This window comes from Anser anser, assembly GCF_964211835.1.
Source record: "Anser anser genome assembly, chromosome: Z".
NCBI classification, from domain to species: Eukaryota; Metazoa; Chordata; class Aves; order Anseriformes; family Anatidae; genus Anser; species Anser anser.
In genome coordinates, this window is record NC_139723.1 from 80,396,975 (window position 1) to 80,420,715 (window position 23,741).

The following is a 23,741-nucleotide window of genomic DNA, read 5'->3' on the forward strand; positions in this document are numbered from 1 at the left end:
CAAGTAAAGACCACATATAATCCAGGGAAAGACTTCAGAGTTTGGCTCTATGTTTTGACAGCCTATAAAAGAGCAGCTGAAGTGTAAGCAGGATCAGCAAAAGTAAGCCCTTCCATAGACACCACCGTCTGAAAACAGTGCTGTTTTACACACTCTCCAGAATATGCCTGTTCACTGCAGCATATTCTGCAGAGCCCCAGTCAGCCAACCTTTAAAAACATCCCAAACTGGGGAAGGGCTTCTGCCAGTTCCCTTTATTACTGCCACATCTCAGCACAGTGATCCATCAGCAATTCATATCCACAATCAAGTGGACTTTTCCCTGGGGAGTGGCAGACCCAGGGAGATTAGCACCTGTCTCTCTTCTGTTTATCACTGGCAGGTGCTTAAGTGAAGCAAGATATAAGCTTTGCTAAAGTGAACAAAGCTCCCAAAAGATAAGATGAATGTGCTGGGCCATGGAGCTAACACTCGCTCAGGAAAGAGCAAATGATACTCCATCTGTTTAGCAAAGGTGGCTTTGTGAGCTAACAGGAGGAACAAGGTTTCATTAACACGGTGAGCGGTAAGAGCCAATGCACAGTTACTAGGAGAAAGCATTCTGCAGCACAAAGGAAATTTACTGGCCCTACAAAACCTGTGTACCTCGGTGACTCCAGGCTGGCAGGCACAGGCGAGCGCAAGCTAGCTGCATTCCAGCTAATCCCAGAGCTGGAAGATCAAGGGGACCTGGAGCAGAGGTGTGGACGTGAGCCAGCTCTGACTGGGAGGCAGGCTGGCCACATTCGTGCAGCACCTGAGCTAACAAGCCCCTCTTCTCCCCAGACAGCACTCCACGCAGCTTAACATCAGCAGCTAGAGAGTTGGATCTCTGTATCATGTTCTGCTTTGCAACCACCTGGTGTAAACACCAGATACTGAAACAGCTTTTCCAAGTAGCAGATCTAGGTGTAACTATTACAGGCACCTCCTCAGCTTTGAAGAACTCGGGTGTGCAGAAAGCAAGAAAACAAGATGAGAATTTATCCACTAGCTTGCCATCCCATTGGACTGAGTAAAAGTTAGAAGATATTGCCCTCACTGTATCAGTAAGGAAAGGGGAAGACTGTCCCCTTCCCATTTCTTAAATTTTATCTAGGCATTTCTAGGAGCACTTTTTTTTATTATTATTATTTTTGTCTTCAAATAGCCGTGCACACAGCAACAGAAAATCACAAAGGTTGCACTCATTCACCCAGAGGCAGATGTTTAGCACCATGGTGCTGCTTCTTGCATCGCTCAAGTCCTCAAGTATCTAGATTAGGCTTTGCAAAAATATTGACTGAGAAACACTAAGTAACTTATCTGACACCAAAAAGGAAACATGTCAAAAGCTCTGGCCCAATATGCTGGTGCCCAGCGTCTTTGCAGAATATGGATAATCCTTTGACATAGTAAAAGTGGATGGTATTTGGCCCTTTCTAGTTTAAGGGAAAAAAAATAGTTCCTCGTGAATTTGTTTAATGTAAATAAACCCTCTATTTATCTTTGTCTTTAATAAATTCATACGTTATTAGAAAATCCTTTATACAAGAAGACCCACTGAGCTATATCATCTCATTTTAAGAGATTTCCTGTTGGTGGAATACAAAGCAGCCACCTGAAATCGCCTAGTGCTCGAAAGGATTTAAATAAACACACACAGATAATTAGATCAGTTAACCTTGCAAATTAAAACAAGCACATTGCATTATCTCCAGTTTATCCTAAAAGAAAATATGAAGTTCCCCCAGATAAATAGTTTAATAAAGACAGTGAAGAGCTTATACAAGCGGCATAATGCTAAGTCTTCTAGGCATGCGGGCTAACAGGATGAAAACCCACTTTCTGACTCATTTCATGCTGGAGGACTGGATCCTGGTTTGCACAGGAGCAAGGGTTCAATGCAATTCACAATTTAATCCATGTTGTCAGAGCTGTTTTCCCTGACATCACTCAGGTAGCCTAAGCTATTGGTCCTGGGTCATGCCCTACGCAGTGGGAAAGGCTAGGTGGGATGCCTGGCCATGGCTCTCCAACAGATGCAGGAGACAGACCTGTAACCTTCAGAAGGCTGAAATTAGGGCAGATGCGTTGTCACCATGGCTGTGATCCCACTTTGTGACTCAGGCATCCACATTTCTTCTGTAAGGTAATGACTGCAGCTGGGGTGAGCTTCCTCGCACAACCAGAAAGCTAGGCACAGCTCACCATGTATTATGCGGTGTTTAGATGCAATTTTATAAGGGAGTTTTCTACCAGCTTCAGAGCAGGTTTGCTTATTGGTTTTTAATCCCACATCTCATCAAAACAGGATAAGCAGAACATCTTGGTCAAAATGCTGTCCTGCATCCGAGGCACCACCACAATAAGAAATACACTGAAAGCAATATCCTTTCAGAAAACATTTCAGCGCTTTCCAGGAGAAGAAAGTTTTGTTGCTTGCTTACTTTTCCATCATTTCCGCTCCTAAGATTTGTCAGCACTTTATGCTTTAAGCAGTAAAGGAAATGGTCACAATTTCAGCAGTGAGCTGGACCTGCACTACAGACCTTGCACAAAGGAAGCTCCTACAATGGCAGGGCACAAGCTGCATGCTGCTCCCTGTGCTGACGCTGTAGATGCTGGTCCTGGAGCCAGCAGCTGCTACTCTTGGGGCTGTCACTGCTGCTGATGGCACCTGTTCTCAGGACCAAACCTACCAAAAAATGGTTTGTGAAACCCTGCTCTAAATGACAAATTTCAGGCTCTTCTCTTTAAATACAATATTCATATTTACACTCACATCCTCATACACTTGTGAATGTCATTTAAGCACCAAGGAAAACACGGAACTGTTGGCTACAACGGTGGCAACTTATTTTTTGCCCCTAAAACTTACTCCCAAACTACATTTGTGGAAGAATCTGAAACTGGACGATCCTACTCTGAGGGCTGGTCAGAAGATCTATAAAGAAATAAGATGTTCCAAATTAAACAGTTTGGAGTGAGAACTTGCTGCTCTCTCTGTCAGGTGTGTAACTTGGGCCACTAAGTTTTTTAAAGATACTAATATCTCTAGTAGAAATTGGTGCTTATACATGTAGATTCCACAGAAGTAGACTGAAACCTGAATGGACCACAAGAACCGAACTCATTTTTATGTTCAGGATACATTAAGGTTGCACACCAAGTACATGTCAGAGTCTGTGATCCTCAGACTGGTTTCTGTACAGTTAATGAAGTTCCTAAATCAAGGCTTGATTACCCACTGCCCTTGGTTACCAAATTGTTCTGGTTAGCCTAGCAAACAAGCCCACATTTGCATCTGCTCCTCTGCAGATAAATCCCCTGGGCTGGCACAGGAGAAGGTCATGGCATTGGGAGCGCATCCCTTAATGCCACAGGCTGTACTGTGCAGCCCTGTAAATAAACACAGGGGGCTTAGTTACCAAGGCTATCCCTTCTGTACCTCTTACTGGATCCTGAACGTTAAGAGAGGAAAATAAAAAATCTGAAAAGCAACAAACACCAAGAAAAAAAAAGACAGAAAATAATCTGGCTGCTACAATGCTAAGACACAGATCCTCCCTCATCTATTTTACACCCCCCCACACATTCTGCTGCAGATCCAACACAGTCCTCGAGTTTCATTTCAGAAAGTAAAGCTGCTAAGCAGCTACCAAGTGACCTTTGCCTCTCAAATGAGTATTTATGGCAGGCAACACATACATCAACAACAACAAAAAGTTTCACCAGTAACGAAAATGTTTCTGCCAGCAATGTATCTTTTACAAGCTTGCAAGATGTACCGAGAGTCTAATAATCAGATTAAAATCACATCAAACTATGTTGGGAAGTCAAGGTGAAGGCCTTTGGATTGTTCTCATGAATAGCCCTACCCAGACCTACCAGGTGATGATAAATTCAGTTTTTTTGCTTGGTTGCTGTTTCTGAAATTTATTTTAAAGGCTTACAGTTTTTAAAAGCCAAGAGGTGGGAAAACAGTGCTTTAGCAATTCTTACCAGCGTCTGATAATCGTGAAATGGTTAAGGAAAAAAAACATTATTTCTCCTGGGCAGTGGGCTTGGTAGTAAGTACCTGGTCTTCCTTTTGCAGGTAGAAGCTCACATCTCAGAGAGGCAAAGTGATCATTCACATTTCTAATAGGTAACCTAGGAAAAAACACAAAACCTCAAGTTCCAGGACAGGATCATATGCCTCCTAGGATCACTGGGAACCAAATTAGAGAGATTTTAGATAGATGTACTGTAGAACAGGAGTGGTCAGAGTTTTAAGCTGTGAAACAGGGAGAGATGCGGAAGTCCTCATTCTTTGTTTCCATCTCCTGCGCAGTGCCTGCGTGAAGTCTGGCTAGAATCTTTCATTTCCAGATAGCATATTGAAGGCTGGGGATAGGTGCCTGAAATGGATACCACAACCCTGTTTCCCCTCCCTGCAGAAGGCCACCTGGGAAATACAGGCAAGCATTGACAAAAGAAACGCTGTCATCTGTCAGGGTGGATTATTAGGTGTGAGAACAGTAGTTCAAAGTGTTAACACCTGCTTTGCAGACATAAAGAACAGTGAAAGCCTACACAGATGTTTGCCTCCACAGAAGAGGTACCAAGGGTGAGCAGCATCCAGCCAGCTCAGATTCAACATCTAGACTACAAAGCCCTACCCAGCTTGCAGCAGCAATGCTATGGTCACCCGTGCATCTCTCCACAGTACGGGGAAGCAGTTTTCTTGCTTTCAGGCTTGGATCCATCAGTTTTGTTCAGATCAGCAGCTCAGTCAATTTGAACCACCCAGCTGACTGTGCACAAAGCCACTTTGGGAACACTCAGGTAAGACGCTCTCCCCATGAACCTATAGGGCAGATGGGCAATAATCCCATTTGCCCTATCTGCTCAAGGCCAACGGAGAACAACTAACTGCCCATGGCCTGGAGGGTCACGCATCAGGGCTCTCTACGTTATTATAGAGTCAGTGAACCATGGAGAAGAGCCAACCCTATGGTACAGCCAGGGAACAACCTTAGGACAGCCTTGGGAGCCTGTCAGGACCACAGAAGTTTCCTTTTCACTCTTCAGCCTTTGGCAGCCACAGCAGCAAGCCCAGAGTTAACACACGAAGACCCGAAGGGGCAGAGCAATATCTAGACAGAGAGGGCAGGAGCAGTGGGCTCACACAAGCACTGCAAGGGCAGAACATCGCACCTGCCTGAGCTTAATCTAAAAGTCAAATCACTTGACTGCATATTCCAGTTAAACTAGCATGTCTGCCACCACTGAGCCTGTCTGAGAAACGTATTCACCTACCCACTGCACGACTCCCACCAGCTTCTCAGTATAAAGAAAAGTAGTTTCCTTGGAAATAAGAGCACACTATCATTTGCAAACTTGTAGAAAACCTGCTAAGACTTGTCTCTCTTTTCCTCCAACTTGTAGTGGGGACGGACACTACAGATAGCTCACACAGAGGACACAATCGCACCATTCTCTTGTATCTACTTCCAAGGAATCCCGATGAAGTTCTTCCTCTGATTCCAATGGGAGCAGAACAAAACAGTTGCTGAATGCATATTTAAGAAGGATCTACCCACCAGCTTTGTATAGAATCATCACTGCATTTCTACGCACTGCCAGAAAACCCGATCTACTTCTTCCCTCCCCCCACCAGAGTTCTCTGCACAAAAATGAGTCACTTTTATTGACTAACCCACAAATATCAAAAACAGCAACAAAGTCTGAAAAGCCTTTTCATTGTCTTCGCCTCCACCAGGAGACTAAAACCCTGTTTTAATGCTGATTTCAGAAAGCCCCTAGTTGTTTTTTGTGACTATTATTATTATTTTTTTTTTTAATACAAATGCTTATTCCCGCAGACTCCCAAGATGACATCAGCCAGCAGTGGGACTCGGCCACGCGGAGGGGCCACTCTCCTGCACACGTGAGCGGTGCTTGCGGAGGCACCAGTGAGTCAGCAGCAAGCAGATACGTTACATGTACACACAGCCCATATGCTACTGGATACATCATCGTGCTGTAGTAGATCTCAGGCTCCAACACGCTCATGGAGCTTCCCGCCCACCCCAGAGAGAAGTGGTCCCTCGCACCACTGCAGCCGTACCCAAAACTGGTTTGCTACCAGACCAGCCTCAGCCCCAAATTTCCTGGAGCCTGCACCAAAATCCCAGGGACCGTTGCCAAGCATTATGAAACAGCACACCCAGCATGGATCCTGAGATTCAGCAGCTCATGTGAAAGATGCCTCAGCAACTTCATCTGCACAGAGCAGTTTTAGGCCTGCCCAGTGCAAAGATCTGCCCGTAGAGATGAACAAGCGCATGGTGGAAAGTCATAGGGGCTTCTCCTGGCAGTCCTGTGAGGACTCTGCTGCCTGGGGTATAATCTGAAGAGCTCCACAGAGCAAGAATTCACCAATATCTTCCTGTCAGAGTCCTCTCTTTTCCCAGGGAAAGGGGGTTTGGTCCTTTTTTTTTTTATGTTTTCCAGTTCTATGATGGTCTTCTTTTTTTACATCGCTTATTAATCTTTGTGTATTTTTCATAAACTTAAATCTTCATCAGAATTGCAAGCAGCATTTTCATTTAAATAAAGCTTTATTACATAATTCTTTCAGCATACGTTTGAACAAGGTTTCTATAACTAATAGTTTTAACTATTTAGCAATATCAGCTTTCATATTTTCCATAAAATTGTTTTCCTGTATTTTCTGTTGACTATTTCTTTAGTAATAGGTGAGGTGATTGTGACTGAGAGGTTGACCGAGAGGTGGACAGTCATTCACAGAATAGATCTCAAATTTGTTAAAATTAAGCTAAATTTACCACAGCTCCCATCTAATTCCCCCATGCCTCCCAAGTATTACACATCTCCTCATATAATTTTCATTAAGTACAAGCTACTATTTGTTTCATGTAACCATTCCATGCCTTACAGAAGCTTGATCTTTAAGTCAAGAATATGGACTCAAAATTTTGATCTTTCAGTCAAGAATATGGACTCACAATTATTTAGTTAGACACTAGGGTAGTTTACTTTGCAAGGCACCAGATGAAAGAATTAAGGAATTAACTGTGAGAGAGAAAGGCATGCTCTCGTGTATGTGCTGATTGAGAACTTTGTCTCCTGAACACCTCATCCGAACTAAGAACACTCTAAAAAGGAGGACTAGCACCTTCTTGCTTCAGACAAGATAGAAAATACACTTCATGCAGCAGGGAAATCAAGTTATTTACTGTGCATGCACTCTTCAAGACAGGCCGCTGAGGCAAGCCAGCATGTGTATGATCCCCTCAGAAATAAGCACAGATTGAAATGGATTTGTGTCACCTTCCTGACAGGCAGTGCTTTAGAGTACTTCATCCATATTTTTTCCCATCTTCTGGAGGACCCATGTGCCAATTACTTGCACACGAAGAAGTGTGGATGCTCAAAATTAGAGAAGAAAAACCATCTAGGAATGACACAGACTCTTCTGGCAAATAAACAGACCATGATGAAGTGGACATCAAGGGAGAATTTCTAATTTTCTTCCTGAAAGCAATGTTTCATCTGCATGCCACTTATCAGCGAGTGTTTCAGCGTTTCTTTCCATCACTTGTATCAAGGTGAACCAGAACACTACCAAACCCGGAAACACCATGAGTAAAGAGTTACAGACCTAAACTTACAGAGCTTTATAGTGATAGACTTTTAGTAATTGGATGTGAATTATGGGGTACCAGAATTATTTGCCCCAGCAAAACGTATGCAGTTCCCTGCATTAGCGTGGTGTCCCTGCATTAGCGTGGCATGGAAAGGGGTATCACTTATTTATACTCCCTACTTTTGTATTTTCCTGACAGAGTAGGAAGTGGAAAAGAAGCTGACTTTTCTCCCCAAAGTCTAAACAGAATTGTCATTTGAAAATAAGAAAGGATTATCACATATTCTAGAAAAAACAAAACCCCAAATTGTTTGGCAAAGAAAGTGTTTTCATAGTGCTGAGAGCTAATAGGAACCTCTACTAATGGATTTGAAAAATTATTATTTGCATTCAGTTTTCTATGCCTATGTCACAGAAAGCTTTTCAGAAGCCCCAAGAGGTATAATACAAAAGATCCAAGCTAGTCAGAACACTGTTCATTAATACTCATACTTTCAATGCATCTCCTTCAAAGGCATGCTTGAAGCTGTAGAAAGAAAAGACTCGCAAGAAATAGTTGCCCATAGTAATTAGTATTCTTTATTGAAGGCCATTTATCCGACTTCCAGAATATATTGCAGACCCACCTAACTCTTCAAACACCAGAGGTTATATCGAAAAGCAATTTAAAGAGCAAGAATCTTACAGGGAAGGAACATACATACTGAAAAAAATACCAGAATAATATAACACAGGCAAATTTTTGAAACCTGTCTTCCTTTTTGCATTAAACACATCTGTCCCCCAATGAAGTTCTCCATCTTCTACTTGACACAGCCAACTAAACCCCCAGCAGTTACATTAAATCTTTCTCCAAAGTCTCAAGAAAGCTGTTCCTCATTTGTTCACCCAGCCAAACTAAGCCTTTTTTCCCTCCTAATGAATCTGGAAGAAGGGCAGAAAAGAGTTTCCCTGTGAAATCAAAAGCTATGACTGAAACAAGGCTGATAGGCTGCTGAAAATGCACTGAAATGTGTTTGTCAGTGAAAGACCTTGTTTGTAACCATAAGGATTGCACACAGAATGTTTTTTGATCCTGGGAGGACTTTGATCTACACTAAACCTTCAAATACAGCAAAGGATGTCAGTAGGCTGTGGAAAAAGAAGGGAAAAAAGGAAGTGCAGGTATGCAGCACCAAATAGATGACAGTTCTTGATGCGTTTGTCAAGCACAACCAGGCTTTGGACAGAGGAGAACAGGTGTCGCACCCCTGGAGAAAACTAGATTTCACCATCTACGCCAGAAAACGCCGTTCAATATAAGGAGAGATTCAGTGAAAGCATCTCAGGGCAGCTCTGGGCATGAAGTTTGAGGTAAATAAGCCCTTTACCAGCATAGCCTAGCTGCAAGGAATTTGACACAAATGAAATTCAGTGGTCTCCTTTTTTCCAGTTCTCACCACAAGTGAATGAGTCTTGACTGAAGCTCAATGTTAAAAGCATTCTTGAGGACTAGAAACAGAGGTTGATATTCAAAAGAGGAGCCAGATCAGGACTCCTGGGCCGCCGATCAAGAGTTGGTAGGGCAAGATGTATGAGGCAGTCAAGGCCTAGAGCCATCCCTAAACGTGAACAGATCAGAGCTTGGTGCTGATGTGATACCACATGAGCTTTTCCAGTATGGGTGGGCAGTGTACAGCTACAGAAAGACATCACCCTCGGTGCCAAGATAATATAGATAAGACCTTTCCTGCACACAGGACTAATGATTGTGCACCAGTGAGCAGTATGAGAGGCACTGGGCAGACTACACTGAAAGTGGGTTACCTAAGACCATCTCTTCCACATGTCACTATATCATTCCCTCAACTCTCCTCAGGACACTGCCCAGTAACAAACATTCATCCTCCCCCTGAAGTGATAGTAATAGCAAGAAAAAACTAAATCCTTCTTGACAAAAGACCTCCTTCCCTCCTGATGTTCTCACCTAGGCGGGGGTAGAGGGCACCTGATCAAGCAAGAAAATGCGAAGGCTCCAAACATTTCCCTGTGCTCATAGGCATTAGAATAACTTTGAGGAGCCTTGCTAATCAGCATCTTTTGTGCCCTTTGGTGAGATGTGGTGGAACATGATAGGCATCTTGTATTATGTCTTACAGAAAAGCAGAGAAGAGAGTGAGGAATACTTAATACAACACAGAGGCTCAGTGCAGTGACAATGGTCTCTATTATTCTTGGCATGACCCTAATACAAGTGTGGGGTTGTTTGCAAGATGCTTCTTTTTATTGAAAAGTGTATCTGACCCAAATTTTATTACAGATGTCAAATACAGTACGGACAAGTACAGCATGAATATAAGAATTTCTCCTTTCTTTTACTCCCCTTCCTCCCCCCTCCCCGCCCCCCCTCCCCCCCTTTTTTTTTTTAAAGTAAGAATGCCACTCTTCGCTTATTTATTTTCAGGTCAGTCACAAGAAAGAAGAAAGAGAAAGCCCTTTTCTGAAAGGCAAGAGTCATCCTGAGCCATCGCCTTATATTGGAGGAAAGCTTTTCACTCCCAACAGTTATCATCCTTTGTCAGCATCACAGGAATGTCTAGGACACTGTAGTCAAACACAGGGGCTGTCAGTGCTAAGTACTCTAACCCAAACACAAATGCGTATCAAAGTAAAAATGCTACTCTGGAAAACTAAGTGTCTAGTAGTCAAAGAGGTGACAGTGGGGGAAGCTTAATTAGATCCATTTTATTAGATATCAAGGCAAAGTTGGGTTCATTGACTTGCCTGTCACAAAGGCAAGTACTATACCTAGGTTTGCCAAATCCTGATTCTCTGCTTCAGCCCTCAAAACCACACCTAGTCATTGGCACGTATTTTCCCATTACACTTTTCTCTTGGCCCCAGTTGCCCACCCAAGGAAGACACAGGAAACTGGTTTTGAAGGAGGAGATCTCATTGAAACTTGAGGTCAGCTAGAGTAAACTGTCTATATCCTAGTCCCTTCTTGTAACAGGACATCAAAACCCTATAGATTAGTCCTCTAACAATCAAACAGATCTGGCATTGTGCTTTCAAAGGCCCATACAAAAATCTTCACCTCCTCAAAAAATATCCTTAATATTTCAGGTAAAAATAACTCAGTAATTTAACTAAAAATAGAGGGGAAGAAAAAATAAAGGAAGCACATGTGCAAATATTCTCTTCAAATACACAAGAATCTGGGGAGTAGAAAGCTTACCTGGGGTGGACAGCAGAAAGCCAGCGTCTGTTCAGTTCTTAGTCTGCATTAGGTAGGGCAGGGATTGGTACCTGGGAGGCTCCATACATCCAGCAAATATCATGCCTGCCTCTTGGGTTATTTCTGTGTTTTTTTTTTTCTGGCCCTCTCACTTTAACAAGTCTTCCTTAACACATATCAAAGAAATCAGTCTCAAATACTTGATCCATACTACCATGATTTCACAGACTGAAGAGGCTTGAATTATTTCTAGAGAAAATAATTCAATTTAAAAAGATTGAATACAATGCACAAGACTATGTAGGGCCTTATCAAGAACACTGTCAGGTATTAGGACAAAATAAAAAGGAGCCTGGTCACCAAGTGACACAGACCAGTGTCACCTGGATTCCACGTCAAGACAGAAATGCTGATCTCCATTGGATATGCAGATTGAGTAGCTATATACACCATTTGGGAAGCTTAAGCATCCCATATTAATATCATCATTGCAAGTGAGGGAAACAGACACACCTGCCCTTAAGGTTTCTTCAGGAGAAGTCAAAGTTAGGAGTTTCCTTCAGTAAAAGAAATGCTATGAACCGTTCATTCTGGACATGTGACTTTCCTCACACAGTGGAAAAGTAATTTTAGGATGGACAGACTGATGTTTGGTGACTCACACTCCAGGTTGGATGGAGTGAATCCAGGTTTTACCAAGTGGATAAACTGATGATTAAGTTTGCATGATGGATACTATGGAGTAACTGCTGTAGGATTTCTGTATCTCAGTGACCTGGGCACCTACTTCACAAGCTAAACCACCTTAAAGAAAAGCGGTATTAAGTGCAACAAGAAGAAAACTGGAATGCAGCTTCTTTAAGGCTGACAGAGGACATAAAAGGAATGGGCATGCAAATAGTTATACCCTGATATGATCTGCCATTGGATGGTTGTCCAGTCATTACGCTCAAGTTAGTTGTTAATTGTTGCTTTAAACAATTGCACTGAAGTAAATGTTCCACAACTAAAGTCTTTCTAGGGAGAAAACTCCAACCACCTTCAGCAAGCACCTGGCTTTTGATGAAGACTTTATTTTGTAGCTGCCAGGAGAGGGAAAAAAAAAAAAAAAAAAAGAGAAGAGAGCTATTTCTAGGGAAAGAAAGTTGAACTAAGACAATTCTCTGATGAAATAAATACTTTAAAAATATATATGTAAACACTCAAGTCCACCTGGTACAAAGCTGATTTTATCCTTGTTGATTTAAGTGCTTTAAATGAAGAAAGGAAAAAAGGGTCACTCTCTTTGATTAAAAGGGTGTTTAGGCTAGGTTTCAAAAAGCTACGAGGTTGCACGTCCTCTTAGTCCAAGTTCAAGGTTAGAGCTGGTATTAAAAGGCAAAGCAAATGATATCAAGAGGGCTACTGTTAAACTTGGCGCTTGTAATAGTGTCGGCTTCTGTTCAGAGATCTCTTGGCCTCTGGACAAGATAATGCAATTCAATAACAGCTAGCAGAGACTTTCTAGGACTCTCAAGGATGTTTTCCGGCATATAAATGGAGAGACCTCCAGTGGCTCTGTTCTGTATCACCAAGCCACCATGGACAGGTGTAAGACTTCAAGCAACATCACAGGAGCAGTGCTGGCTGACTGGATGGGCTGTGAATTATCATAACGGTGATAATAAAGAGCATTTGCACATCAGCACAAAAAAATAAAGAAAATAAAAAAAGAGCAAAGAGGATAAATGTGACTCTTAATCTTCAGCTATCTGCATGGGAAAGTATGATTAATAACTACAGAGGCTTAACATACCCTCCTCAGATAACGAGTGAGGTGGCCTTCTCCGAGCCCTGATTATCTTCTTCTAATGGGCTTCATTTATTGTGTAAACTAATAACCAAGGCCTAAGCACTGCACACTCCAGGGTCTGCAGGAAAAACACCAGGCCCAAATGTGATTAAGTTGGTGAAGGTTGCCCAGCAACACAGCATATTCGTTGGGGGCGAGGGCATGAGCAGGGAATGGATGGACCACGAGAAGCAAAGGAGAATCAACACAACCTGCAAAATAATGGAGTAGAAAGTAGCAGGGATCTGCCTGCTGTGGTATAAATACCCTGCCTTTCAACTGGGATTGCTAGGAGTTTTCAGCCAGAATTGGTGGAAAGCCAAATACAGCCCCGCAGTGCTAATACCAAGAAAGCAAGGCATTGGTAATGAGGAAATGTGATTGCAATGCCATCCAGAAAGTCAGCAGCAATGCCAGATCTGGAGAGTAACTTGAGTTGTCAGTCAGAGCGACTGTGCTAGAGCAAAGAAGCACTCAAAGAAAGCTGGATTCCCCAAAGTGAAGGAGTTCAACAACACAGCCCTGGCCCAGGAAAGAAAAAAATGACCTTCCAGCTCCCCTGGCTATATCTCTAAAATGCAAGCACAGCTGAAGGCAGGCAGCTTTACAGGGCACCTAAAGAAACAGGATCGGATCCTCATTTGAGCTGCACCGATGTAAAGTAGCTTAAATTCCACAAGAGTCCACGGAGCAACTCTGAATTTACACCCAGCAAGAGAGAGAACAGAATAGGAGCTCCCCTCACTGAGAAGCACATTTCTTAGCTGCACAATGAACATCACATTAGATTATCCAAACTGAAATAATTGTAAATACCCAATTTATCTGGACCCGTTTGTGCTGTCTTCTTAATTGTTGCACTTCACTCAACAAGGACAATGAAATTAGTTTGGACAGGCTCACTTTAGAGGCATTACCACTGTGCTATGGCATCTTGAGCTCGGAGTGCTGATGGAAAAGATTTGAGCCTTAATAGAATAAAAATAAAAGAGAAACACAGCAATATAGATAAATTTGGGACCTCCACTGGCACCTGAGACATTCTCTTTGAAGGGTGTCACATCTGTTTCACTCATTCATGTTTGTACAGCCTGCAATACAGCTTCTAAAAACCATACTGAGTCCACAAACACGTTTCCCCAGGCTTCCCTCAGCAGCTGCCTGACTCCTGGATGCCAGTGACATGCTGTACCCAGCTCTCCTGGAGCATCTCTGCTTCTCCCCTCCCAGGTGAAAATATAGCAACATCAAGCAATGAAGATGCCATTGCAGGTTGCTGTAACCAAAATAGATAGCCTGCAAGGCTTCCCCACCACCACCTCCCCTCCCCTGTACAGGTTCAGGCACAGAAAAAATTGATCCCCAGTTGTTCTAAGGAAAAACAGAAGCAAACCACTCTCTGACTGTTTTTTCTTCTCTTGGGCAATGTGAGCCTACGCTGACAAGCATATATATACTGAGCCTCTATTTCAAAAAACATAAAATTTACAAGCCAGATCTATATACATGCAGCATCACAAAATGACAAAAGGATCAGTAGCTTAGGTGTCTCCCCTTTTCAGGAAAAATTACATGATCTCCCAGGCAAAAGTAGTTGGGAAGCAGTGTGTTCTGCCTTAGCAGCTGTAATCTCAACTCATTTCAAAAGGCAGGCACTATGTGAACACAGGGTAATATTTCCAGCAAACCTAAAGGAGATAAGAGACAGCAAGAACAAACATGCAGAGCAAGATGGGATGGAGAAGGAGACAATGCTGTTTGGCCAGACACGAGGTACTAGAGTGACTTTATTGAGAAAGGACACTGCTAAGTAGCACAGAAGACATGCAACCTCTCACATGTTTATCAAGGAAGATCTTGACAGTGGGGCTGATTGTAAGCCAGCCATAAATAAAAAGGCCCAGAAAATACGATTCCAATTTTGCCACCCTGGATACAAAGTGCTATTCCATTGATCAAAGCTATAAACCAAATCAGAAGCTCATGCCAGCATTTCTTATAAGTTACATATTTACCACGTAAAGTCCCTATAGTAGCAAAGAAATGACTGAGCCATTCACACAACAGAACAACAAATTCACTCCATCTGTTTAAAGAAGCAACCTGAGCTTAGAATGGATATTAGTTATAGCTGGACAAGACTTGCTCCGCCAAAATCTGCCTACAAAGACTGTGATCAAAACATTTTTTTCCCTCAACATGCCAAAGAAAATATGCAGCAGAGGCTCTGAGGTAACTTCCCATACCTACAGGGAAAAGAAGGGAATAAGTGCATTTGAGCACAAGAGTTCACTTAGAGCTGGAAGTGTGTGCATCTCAAGGTCAAAATTTAGTACAGAACTCAAAGGAATTTGAAGGTGTATGTTTTTTAAAGGAGTTGTATTTTAATGAGACTTTTTTTTTTTTTTTTTTTTAAGGGGTGACATGGTAGAAAGAGGAGAGAAAAGTATGGGAAACAAGATATAAGAAGTTTCCATTAAAGAGAAAAATGGGAAATGCACATTTCTTATTTGAAAGAATAGGTTAGGCTTAATTTTGTCCTTGTACTTACAGAAACTCATCAGAAAGATTTGACATTGCTGGGAACCTGCCAAGTGCAGCAACTCATACAAGCAGTGCCACTGCACGGCTCTCTCCGCAGCTGCTCAGGACCAAGTCCCCTCAGATAGCTGCCGAGGCCATCGCACAGCCCCACGGCCACGCTCCTCACTGGAGGCAGAGCCCAGCATGAGGGAAGCACAGAAGCTAAGTGGGTTATGTTATGTCAAGTCCCATCAAAAGCCAGCCACATGCAGAGAAATGGGGCAGCCTCTGCCACTCCCAGAAGGATTGCAGCTCAGCTAATTCTTTTTAAAAGGTCTTCTAAACGTTAAGCACAGTTTTAAGCTTAACGATGCACTTGGATTATTTAACACAGGATATGCAGCTTTCTGCAGCTACTTGCTGTGTTTGTATTAAAGCTTGAAGTGTCTCCAAAACAACTTGAAGTACATACTACATGCCTAGATGTACTACTACATGCCTAGATGTTCCTAACCTAGCTACCATGGGTAGCACTAACAACAAGTTTTTCAACCAAGATCCAAGTCCTTATCGTGTAACTGCCCCAGAAATTAGTCAGGGAGTGTAGCTGCTCCACAGCATTCAAGTCTGTGCTGTAGTGTTCTCATTCCTATTATAGAGGGAAGATGAATTAAACCAGAGTAGAACATTTTTGTTTCAATGATAATTTTGGTGACAGGTAATGCAAACTTGATCCATCAGTCGTATTTATGGTCTTTAACCTCCTTTTGTTTTGCTGCTTAATTTTTTGGAGAGAATTACTCTTGTTTCACTGAGTATCCAAAGGGTTTGAAGACACATACACGTTGCATAAAGAAGCACAGAGCAGACAGCTTACAAAGTAAACTATGGGTAGTACAGCTACCACTAGTAAACCTATAGTGTAGGCAGACAGCCACCAGTGACAGTCCAAAGCATGCAACTCTGCAGCACCTTCACTGAAAAGCTTTACTGCAGTATTATGCAGTATCTCACACTACCATTCCTGTGACTGTACAGACAAAAAGTTAATTGCATCTTTAACAACACCTGTTTTTCTCTTCCCCTCTCTCTGACTGAGAACATGTAAGTAGAAGCGAAGGTCTAGTGCTTGGAAGTTATTCCTGGGTGTATCCACTATCTCCTTAATCAGCAAAACAGTACTGGAAACCCTACTATTTAGGGTTCATTAGTAATTAATGGCTAACACCACTGAAACACCAAGACACCGATGATCTAACTCCTACAGTTTGGAGCTGGGACCTCTCTCTAGTAAAAACCCATGAGCAACTAAATGGCCCAGCAGGTGTCAGGGATGCTCAGTGTTTTGAGAAATCAGATATTCAAATGCAAAGATTCTTGGTAGAAATTTGTTTCCCCATTTAGAGCTACGGTACTGGTTCACGATGATGTCATTTCAGCAGTGACAAATATAGCTGACTCTGCTCTTTCCTACGCCATATAAATCCCTTGACCTCAATCAGATCACTGCTGATTTACGCTTGTGTAAATGAAGTCAGAATCAAACCCATGGCATTCACAAATGTAGGCCAGAGTAAGCATTACTCACAGACAAGAGACAACCCTTCAGAGGAAGGAAAAAAAAAAGATCATTTTCATGCAAATGCCCTTAATAATAAGGAACAAGAGATAGAAATAAGAGTATGAATGAAATGCAATCAAGAACTGCACTGAGATCAGATTTGCTTCTAACTTTATGATGCTGCATCAGCTGCTCTTAAAGTAGCTTAAGCCCAAAATTTGACCTACCTGAAACTTGTTAGATATAATTTTTCATCAGGGATCTGTGAGCTAACTCAATCCCTAGGCTTGGCTTTGAAGGCAGCTGAAGTTGCTCAGCTGCTTGCAGGATCTGAACTGTTTTGATTACTCTGTGCTATGAAAATGGAAACTTTTCTTTTTTTTTTTTTTTTTAAACTGAGATCCAGGTTTGCCCTCAAATCGTTACACATTATCTATTTATTTATGCATAAACAGTGGCATTATGGTTTGGAGAATAGGAGCCCTTTGATGGAAGGTAAGCTTGACTAGCCTATGGGAGTTTACTGCTATGCATATAAATGAGGCCATACATACAAAAATGCAGAACAGACAAGTGAAAATATACAGCATCTCTTTAAAATGAAATACTTTGATTGCTCCAATCACAAGAAGTTGTAAAACTACCCTGAAGAATTAACAGCCTCAGTACATGCTAACTACATCCATCATAAATTCGTCTTTAGTTTCTGTTATCATATCACTGCCTCTTGGGACCCCCAGTCCTGTCATCATTTGCCCTTTATAATTTATTCAGCTTGTACTTGCCTGAATCCTTTCTACTTATCATTCATCTTTACAGTTGTACATAAAATTAGATTGATCCTCCTATGGCAGACATGTCAGAGAAAAAAGTTGTCATTGAATAACACATAAAGTAAATGAAGGTCCAGCAAAAGCTTTTGTTGAATAGCTTGGAAATCATCCTTTGAGAGACAGAAGGTATCAAAATAGAAAGACAATACTGCTTTTAATTTTTTGTACACCGTTCTTCAAGTGCCACCAAATTTCAAATAACTGAGAAGTCTGGTTCCCATTTTGGGTTATCTCAGGCTAAGCTTGGTCAGCTACCACGAGTGTGATGAATACACCAGTCTCAGCTGAGACACCAGCACGCATCCAGTCCCCTGGTTCTGCTACAGGGCTTGCTCTGCATCCTTTTCCTCCAATGCTCTTTGGAGGGGGCAGCAGAGAGTTTGCTTTGTGTTCTAGAGGCTGCTGTGTTGGGATACAGAAGCCAATCTTTAACTAGTGAAATGGAACTTCAATGTTTACCAAGCAGATAGGACCCAGGTGTTTCATCTCATCTGGTGAACAGAACAGCACTGTCAAACTAGAGGAGTTTTTAGCAAATGGCAAGTGCATATGGTTTCCTCTATCTCTTGCCCCCTCGCCTCCCCAGAACAAGATCCAAAAATCCTTCCATTGCCTGGTCAGTCAGAAGGGGGAAATGAGGAAAAAAATCTTTTTAACTATGACATTGACACCCACAGATTTTAGAGTACCGAAGTATTTCTACAGGACTGTTTTTCGCAAGTCTCTTACCTCAAATCTGTTTTTATTCCTTTTCATCTTCATTTTTAACTTCAGAAAATAGACATGTTTCTCCCAGGGGAACAATTAAATGTGTTTTCTTTCAAAATCTAAAGGGCATGGTGAGCAGGCTGTGTGTTCAGCAGGCTACTTTAATCAATGGAACCCATCCAGCCTGCCACTGCTGACCAAATTGCAATTTACATTGGTAGAGAAAACTTTTGAAATAGGAAGGTGCAGGAATATAATACCATTTTTGGCATAACAGTATAACAGTGTGCAGAGTGATATGTGGCTTAATGGTTTTCTAACAAGCTTTTGGAAAAAGCTTTGAAACATTAAAAAAGACAGACTAAAATTATAGCAAATTCTACTCAACCAGTGAAATTCCTGCTATATGTGCAGGACTTATGAAGTCCACATGACACTTACATCTCATTTTAAGCCTCATTAAAAGGATTCAAGAGCTAGATTTGCAAGACATGGCCCCCCCCCCCCCCCCCATTCTTGAGGTCTTTCCACACATATATAACAATTCAAGCAAATACCAAGCCAAGACCAACAACATATTGACCCAAAAAAATATTTTGAAGTTTGTGCTCAATTTCCAAGTTATTTTAAAACTGTGTTTAATAAGAGTGTCATGAGCTCACCTGTCTTCTAATGTTAAGGGTGTGTATTTTTAAGAGAATGATGAGCAAAGCAGAACATTTTTTTTGCTGGATGGCAGAACAGACAGAATACAAGAACCATTCAGAAGAAAACTAATGATATTTTGACTGAGAAATTTAGTATACCAGTAGTACCACTCTCCACTTCAGGAGAAATAGATACACTACAAAAACCCAGCCTATTTCCCAACCTGAATAAACCCTTTGGGTCGCTGAGGTTAACAGTTTCTTATCTACTTAATTTCATAATTATTCTTCACAATTCTTCCAGGAAGATTTTATCATTATGTAAAGAGACAGTGCCTCCAACCAAGTATACATGGACTATTCATTCTCAGTGCCTGAAAGAGACACAAAGAACCAGAGGAAAAAAATGCCGCTGTGCTTATCATACATGAGCTCAGTTTATTTGTGCTATAAATAAAAGTAGATCTTGATAGCATAATTACATTTCTCAGCATTATCCTCTGCCATTCGCTTCAGAAAGAAAAAAAAGGGGGGGAGAAAAAGTTGCCTTCACTATAATTTGTAATCAAAATGACTACACTTAAAACATAATTTTATTTCCCTGATTTCATTTCCTGTGGAGCTTTGTGGGGCAAATAGATAATATTATACCAAATCTGCAGGCAGATAATTCTTCCATCCCCTGCACTGTTATTGTCTAGATCACACCCCCACCCCCAGCCCATGTTTTCCCCAACACCATGGGCTGTGTTTTTGATGCTGAATTTTATCGTGGAGAGATATCTCAGCATCAGAAATCCCAGAGGTGAATCAACTTTTACTTTCTCTACTGCCTCCTTCCCTCTCCCCCAAATGACTCTTCCTTGCCTAATTTGCTTTTTATGACATTGGAAAAAAAAAAAAAGTAAAAAAAACAACAACAAAAAAACACACGTGGTTTCCCACTATGAAGGATTAGCACAGATTATGGTGAACAGTGTTAATTATAGGTGGGGAAAGAGAATTGTGCATCTCTCCAATCTGTTCTTGATTTCCCTCGTGCCTGTCTGGCTGGTAATAAGCCTCCTTTAATCTGGCAGTCCCCTTGGTGAAATCAGCACCACGGACAGCAATATTGATTGCTTCTGAGAAACCATCACAGCTGCTCAACCAAATTACCTTTGATATGTGACCTTTAATGTAATTACTGCAACATCAAAGCATTTCTATAAATTATTAAAGAACTAATATACTTCATCATCCAGCTCCCCTATTATATGTAAAATAAACAATCACAAGTAAACGCTTTAATTTGGATTGTCTGATGCTCGCAAAAACGCTCTTTACACATACATACACACCCTCCTATGTTAACCTTCAATTATAGGCAAGAGTTTTAAACTATCCAAAAGAGACTAATTCATTTTGAGGAAGAGGATTCAACTAATAATTTTATGCTTTACATTCCATTCTAGTTGCTTCAAAATATCTATCATGATTCCTTGCTGCCCAAAAACAAAGTGCCATAAAGACTTTATTAATCAACACATACGTGCTTGGAAGCCTTTTGATTATTCCACAAGATGACTTTATGTCCCACATATAACATGGAAATATGTGAAACATATTTCTGTCATCTTGCAAAGCACATCCAGAAAGTAATTACTGTAAAATATGTGCATGTAGCCACTCCACTGAAAACAGTGATACATAGCTAAGAGACAAGGTGTCTGAATCTGGACACAAACTCCCGATGCCTCACCATTTCCATACATTAGCATTCATGTGCATATTATTAAAACGACGAACTCTGTTTCAGAACACAAGAACACAAACAGCAACGTTGCAAGAGAAGACAAATACAGTTTACTGATGGAGGGGAAAGAAGTGTCTTAATTCAATGGTTCAATGTAGTACTATTTTTCTTCCTATACCAGCCTCGTTAATTATTTTTGATACTTTCTCAGTAGTGCTGTTTGTGTCACAGACTCCAGAGGGTCAAGAGAAGGTGTTGTATATGTGTCATCTGTGAACTCATGTGAATGAGGACTTAGACCCTTGACCTTACAAGTGCTTTTTATTTTATGATGAACTATTCTTGATATTGTTGGTGCATGTTATCAAGCGCAGTCAGGTAAGTCATAAATAATTCTCTGCTACTCACACAGGAACCATAAAACAGTATCCAGGCATAACAGTTTAATCAAGAGACAAGGCTAGTTTCCTTAAATAAACTACAGTGACATCATTCAGAAGATGAGTTCAGAAACTTGGCAGAAGACTGCAAGCAGAGGGTTTGCTGGTGAAAAGTAAGGTTTAATCCTGAGACGACCAAAACCAGAAGTGAAAGGGATGGGGGGAGTCAGTGCTCAGAACTCTCAAAAAACAGGTCGCTATTTTAAAGGATTCACTGTTCCCAATTTAATCAGATGCAGATGCATACAAACCTCAAAGGTTAAAAACAAAAAAGGCTGCTGAAATCAGTGTGGCCAGTACAGGCTGTAAATGGTAGAAATGACCAACTAAAGAACAAAATGTTTCACCCGTAGATTAGAATCAGACAATAACGTGGGAAGAAAGACTTGATCTCAATTCAAGTGGCTGAATTTTGCCACTGTAAAAAACAGTTTTGATTTTAAGAGTTCTGTGAATTAGAATCCCTAAAATTCAAGGCAGGATTCAGAAATGTAGACACGTAAAGAAGTCTTCCTAAAACGTCCTGAATATACTTTTTTTTGATTAAACGTAAGGGCTCAGTCCCACTGTTTTCTTGGAGATATTTCCATCAACCTCAAGATGAAACTAACCTCATAAAAAGATATAAGCTCCGTGGACAAATGAGTGGTCTGGCTGCTAATGAGGGAAACAGTCTCGGTGAAGACAATTGGAATGCCACTCACAATCTTTTAAATACACAACACTCTATTCATCACAAAGATAACTCTGGCTTTGATAAACGCATTCTGACTTCAAGCTCATTTCAGAAAAATTCAGGTAAAATACCTGGAACATCCCTGTTCAAGATACATATAACTTTCTGCACAGCCAGATCTTAATTCTCTCTCCCCTGAATGATAACGGGTTTCTGGAAAAAAATAATTCTGAGGGAGTTGTCAGCTGACAGAAATGTATTTTTAGGGAATGAAGTATGTATATATTTACATAAGGTATGGCCTTTAAAGCAAAGATAGATGTAGATGAGCAAGTGCGTAGGCATCTCTGTACTGGCAAGGTGGCAAAGAGATAGGTAAATAGACCCAGGATGATGGAAACAAGCAGAGCAGAATCAACACTTTCTTCAGAAACAGAGCAACTGGTGTATCTCAGGTTTTGAGGAAAGGTAGGTTATGGGTAAACGGGACTCAGTCATTCAACACCAAGTAAAGACAAGAGACTTTTTGGATCAATTCCCTCTCAATCTAGATGCAACTTGGGACCCTTATGATCCCACTCTTAATTACTTGATCACTGATTTCAGTGTGATTTCACTGATTTCAGAAGACAGCCTTATTCTTGTTTGCAGAATGCAGGAGTGCAGCACTCAGCTGTTTCTAATCCATGCACCCCAGCTGAATCTAAATAGTATCTCCCTCCCTCCTTTTGGTTACTGCTAAACTGGAAACCCATCCCAGCAGAGCGGGTCTTCCCCACGTAATGCAGATTCTATTTTTAGCTCTGCTTGTGTTGTCTGAACCTTAGATCTTGCTCATGTGAATAATTTTCCTCATTATCTTGTGTTCGCCTCTTCTCCCTCTTTTCTCCTTGTCTCACCGCCTTTCCAATCTGCTACAGCTGCTTGAATACTAAAGTAACTGAGTCAAACCACTTTGTCATCAAGAATATGTTTTCATTCCATGATAAGTCAATAATGTGATCTGTTTCTTGATTTCTCAGTACCACACCTTGCTTCATAGAAGGAAAATAGTAAGACATAGAACCCAGTGAGCACTTCACCGTAGCAGTCATAAGCATAAAACCTTTCCTCACCTGAGTAAAGCTGGTAGAATCCAGCCCATAACCAGTTAATTACTCTTTTCCTAGCTCCTGGTAAGAGCAAAAGGCTTTTCTTTTTTTTCTGCATGCAAGCCATTTGTGTGGGTTTGTGGTATTCTGATTTTATTAGCACAACGCAGATAGTGAATCATTCAAGCAACTGAAGCCATTATGCTTCCAAACCCAAGATGGGAACTCCATATATAATCCATTTTAGATTTTTAGAAAAGAAATCGAGCTGGACTCACCCCCGGCAGTGTCTTCTGTTCATGCAGTGCACTCTGGGCCTTTAGAGCAGACTCCCTTTCGCAGTATGTTAGGAAGGCACAGCCTGTAAATAAAAGAAAAACACTTGGTAAGAGCAGTGCTTCAGAGAGGATCTGTTTAAAAGTGGGATGTAGAACAAACCACTTTCCCATTATTCCATTCCCAGTAAGTCAACCATAAAACCTCTTTACCAGACTTTTTACTGCTGACCTACTAATGAAGAACTTCCTCTTAGCCTCTGTGAAAAGCAGGCAACAGAATAGATATGAGTGTTCTTTTCTGTCTGAATACACACTTAAGTATCAAATATGGAGGACTGCACGAGATTTGGGAACTCAAGAGAACCCACGCATCGTGTCAAGGTAGGACATGAGATTCTACTCTAGCAACAGCACTGGGAACAAGCCCCTTACTGTCATACCATGCTGAAGGTCTCATACCTTTCTTTTGTACCAAGCACTCTTCTGTGCCAAGCACTCTGAGTAAAGGGCATAAAAGGATTTGGGA

General features: G+C 41.4%; 1 protein-coding gene across 14 annotated transcripts in view; it reads right to left on the reverse strand.

Moving 5' to 3' along the window:
• Positions 1-23,741, reverse strand: part of CELF4 (CUGBP Elav-like family member 4) — a 703,073-nt gene that overhangs the window by 586,540 nt on the left and 92,792 nt on the right. For all 14 annotated transcript variants that reach the window (XR_014576795.1, XR_014576796.1, XM_083817852.1 and 11 more), the window contains exon 2: positions 23,216-23,298. Coding sequence is in view for 12 of the 14 variants with exons in the window: in XM_083817852.1 (XP_083673978.1) it covers positions 23,216-23,298 (83 nt within the window). In the remaining 2 variants the exon portion in view is untranslated. The remainder of the gene's footprint in view (positions 1-23,215; positions 23,299-23,741) is intronic.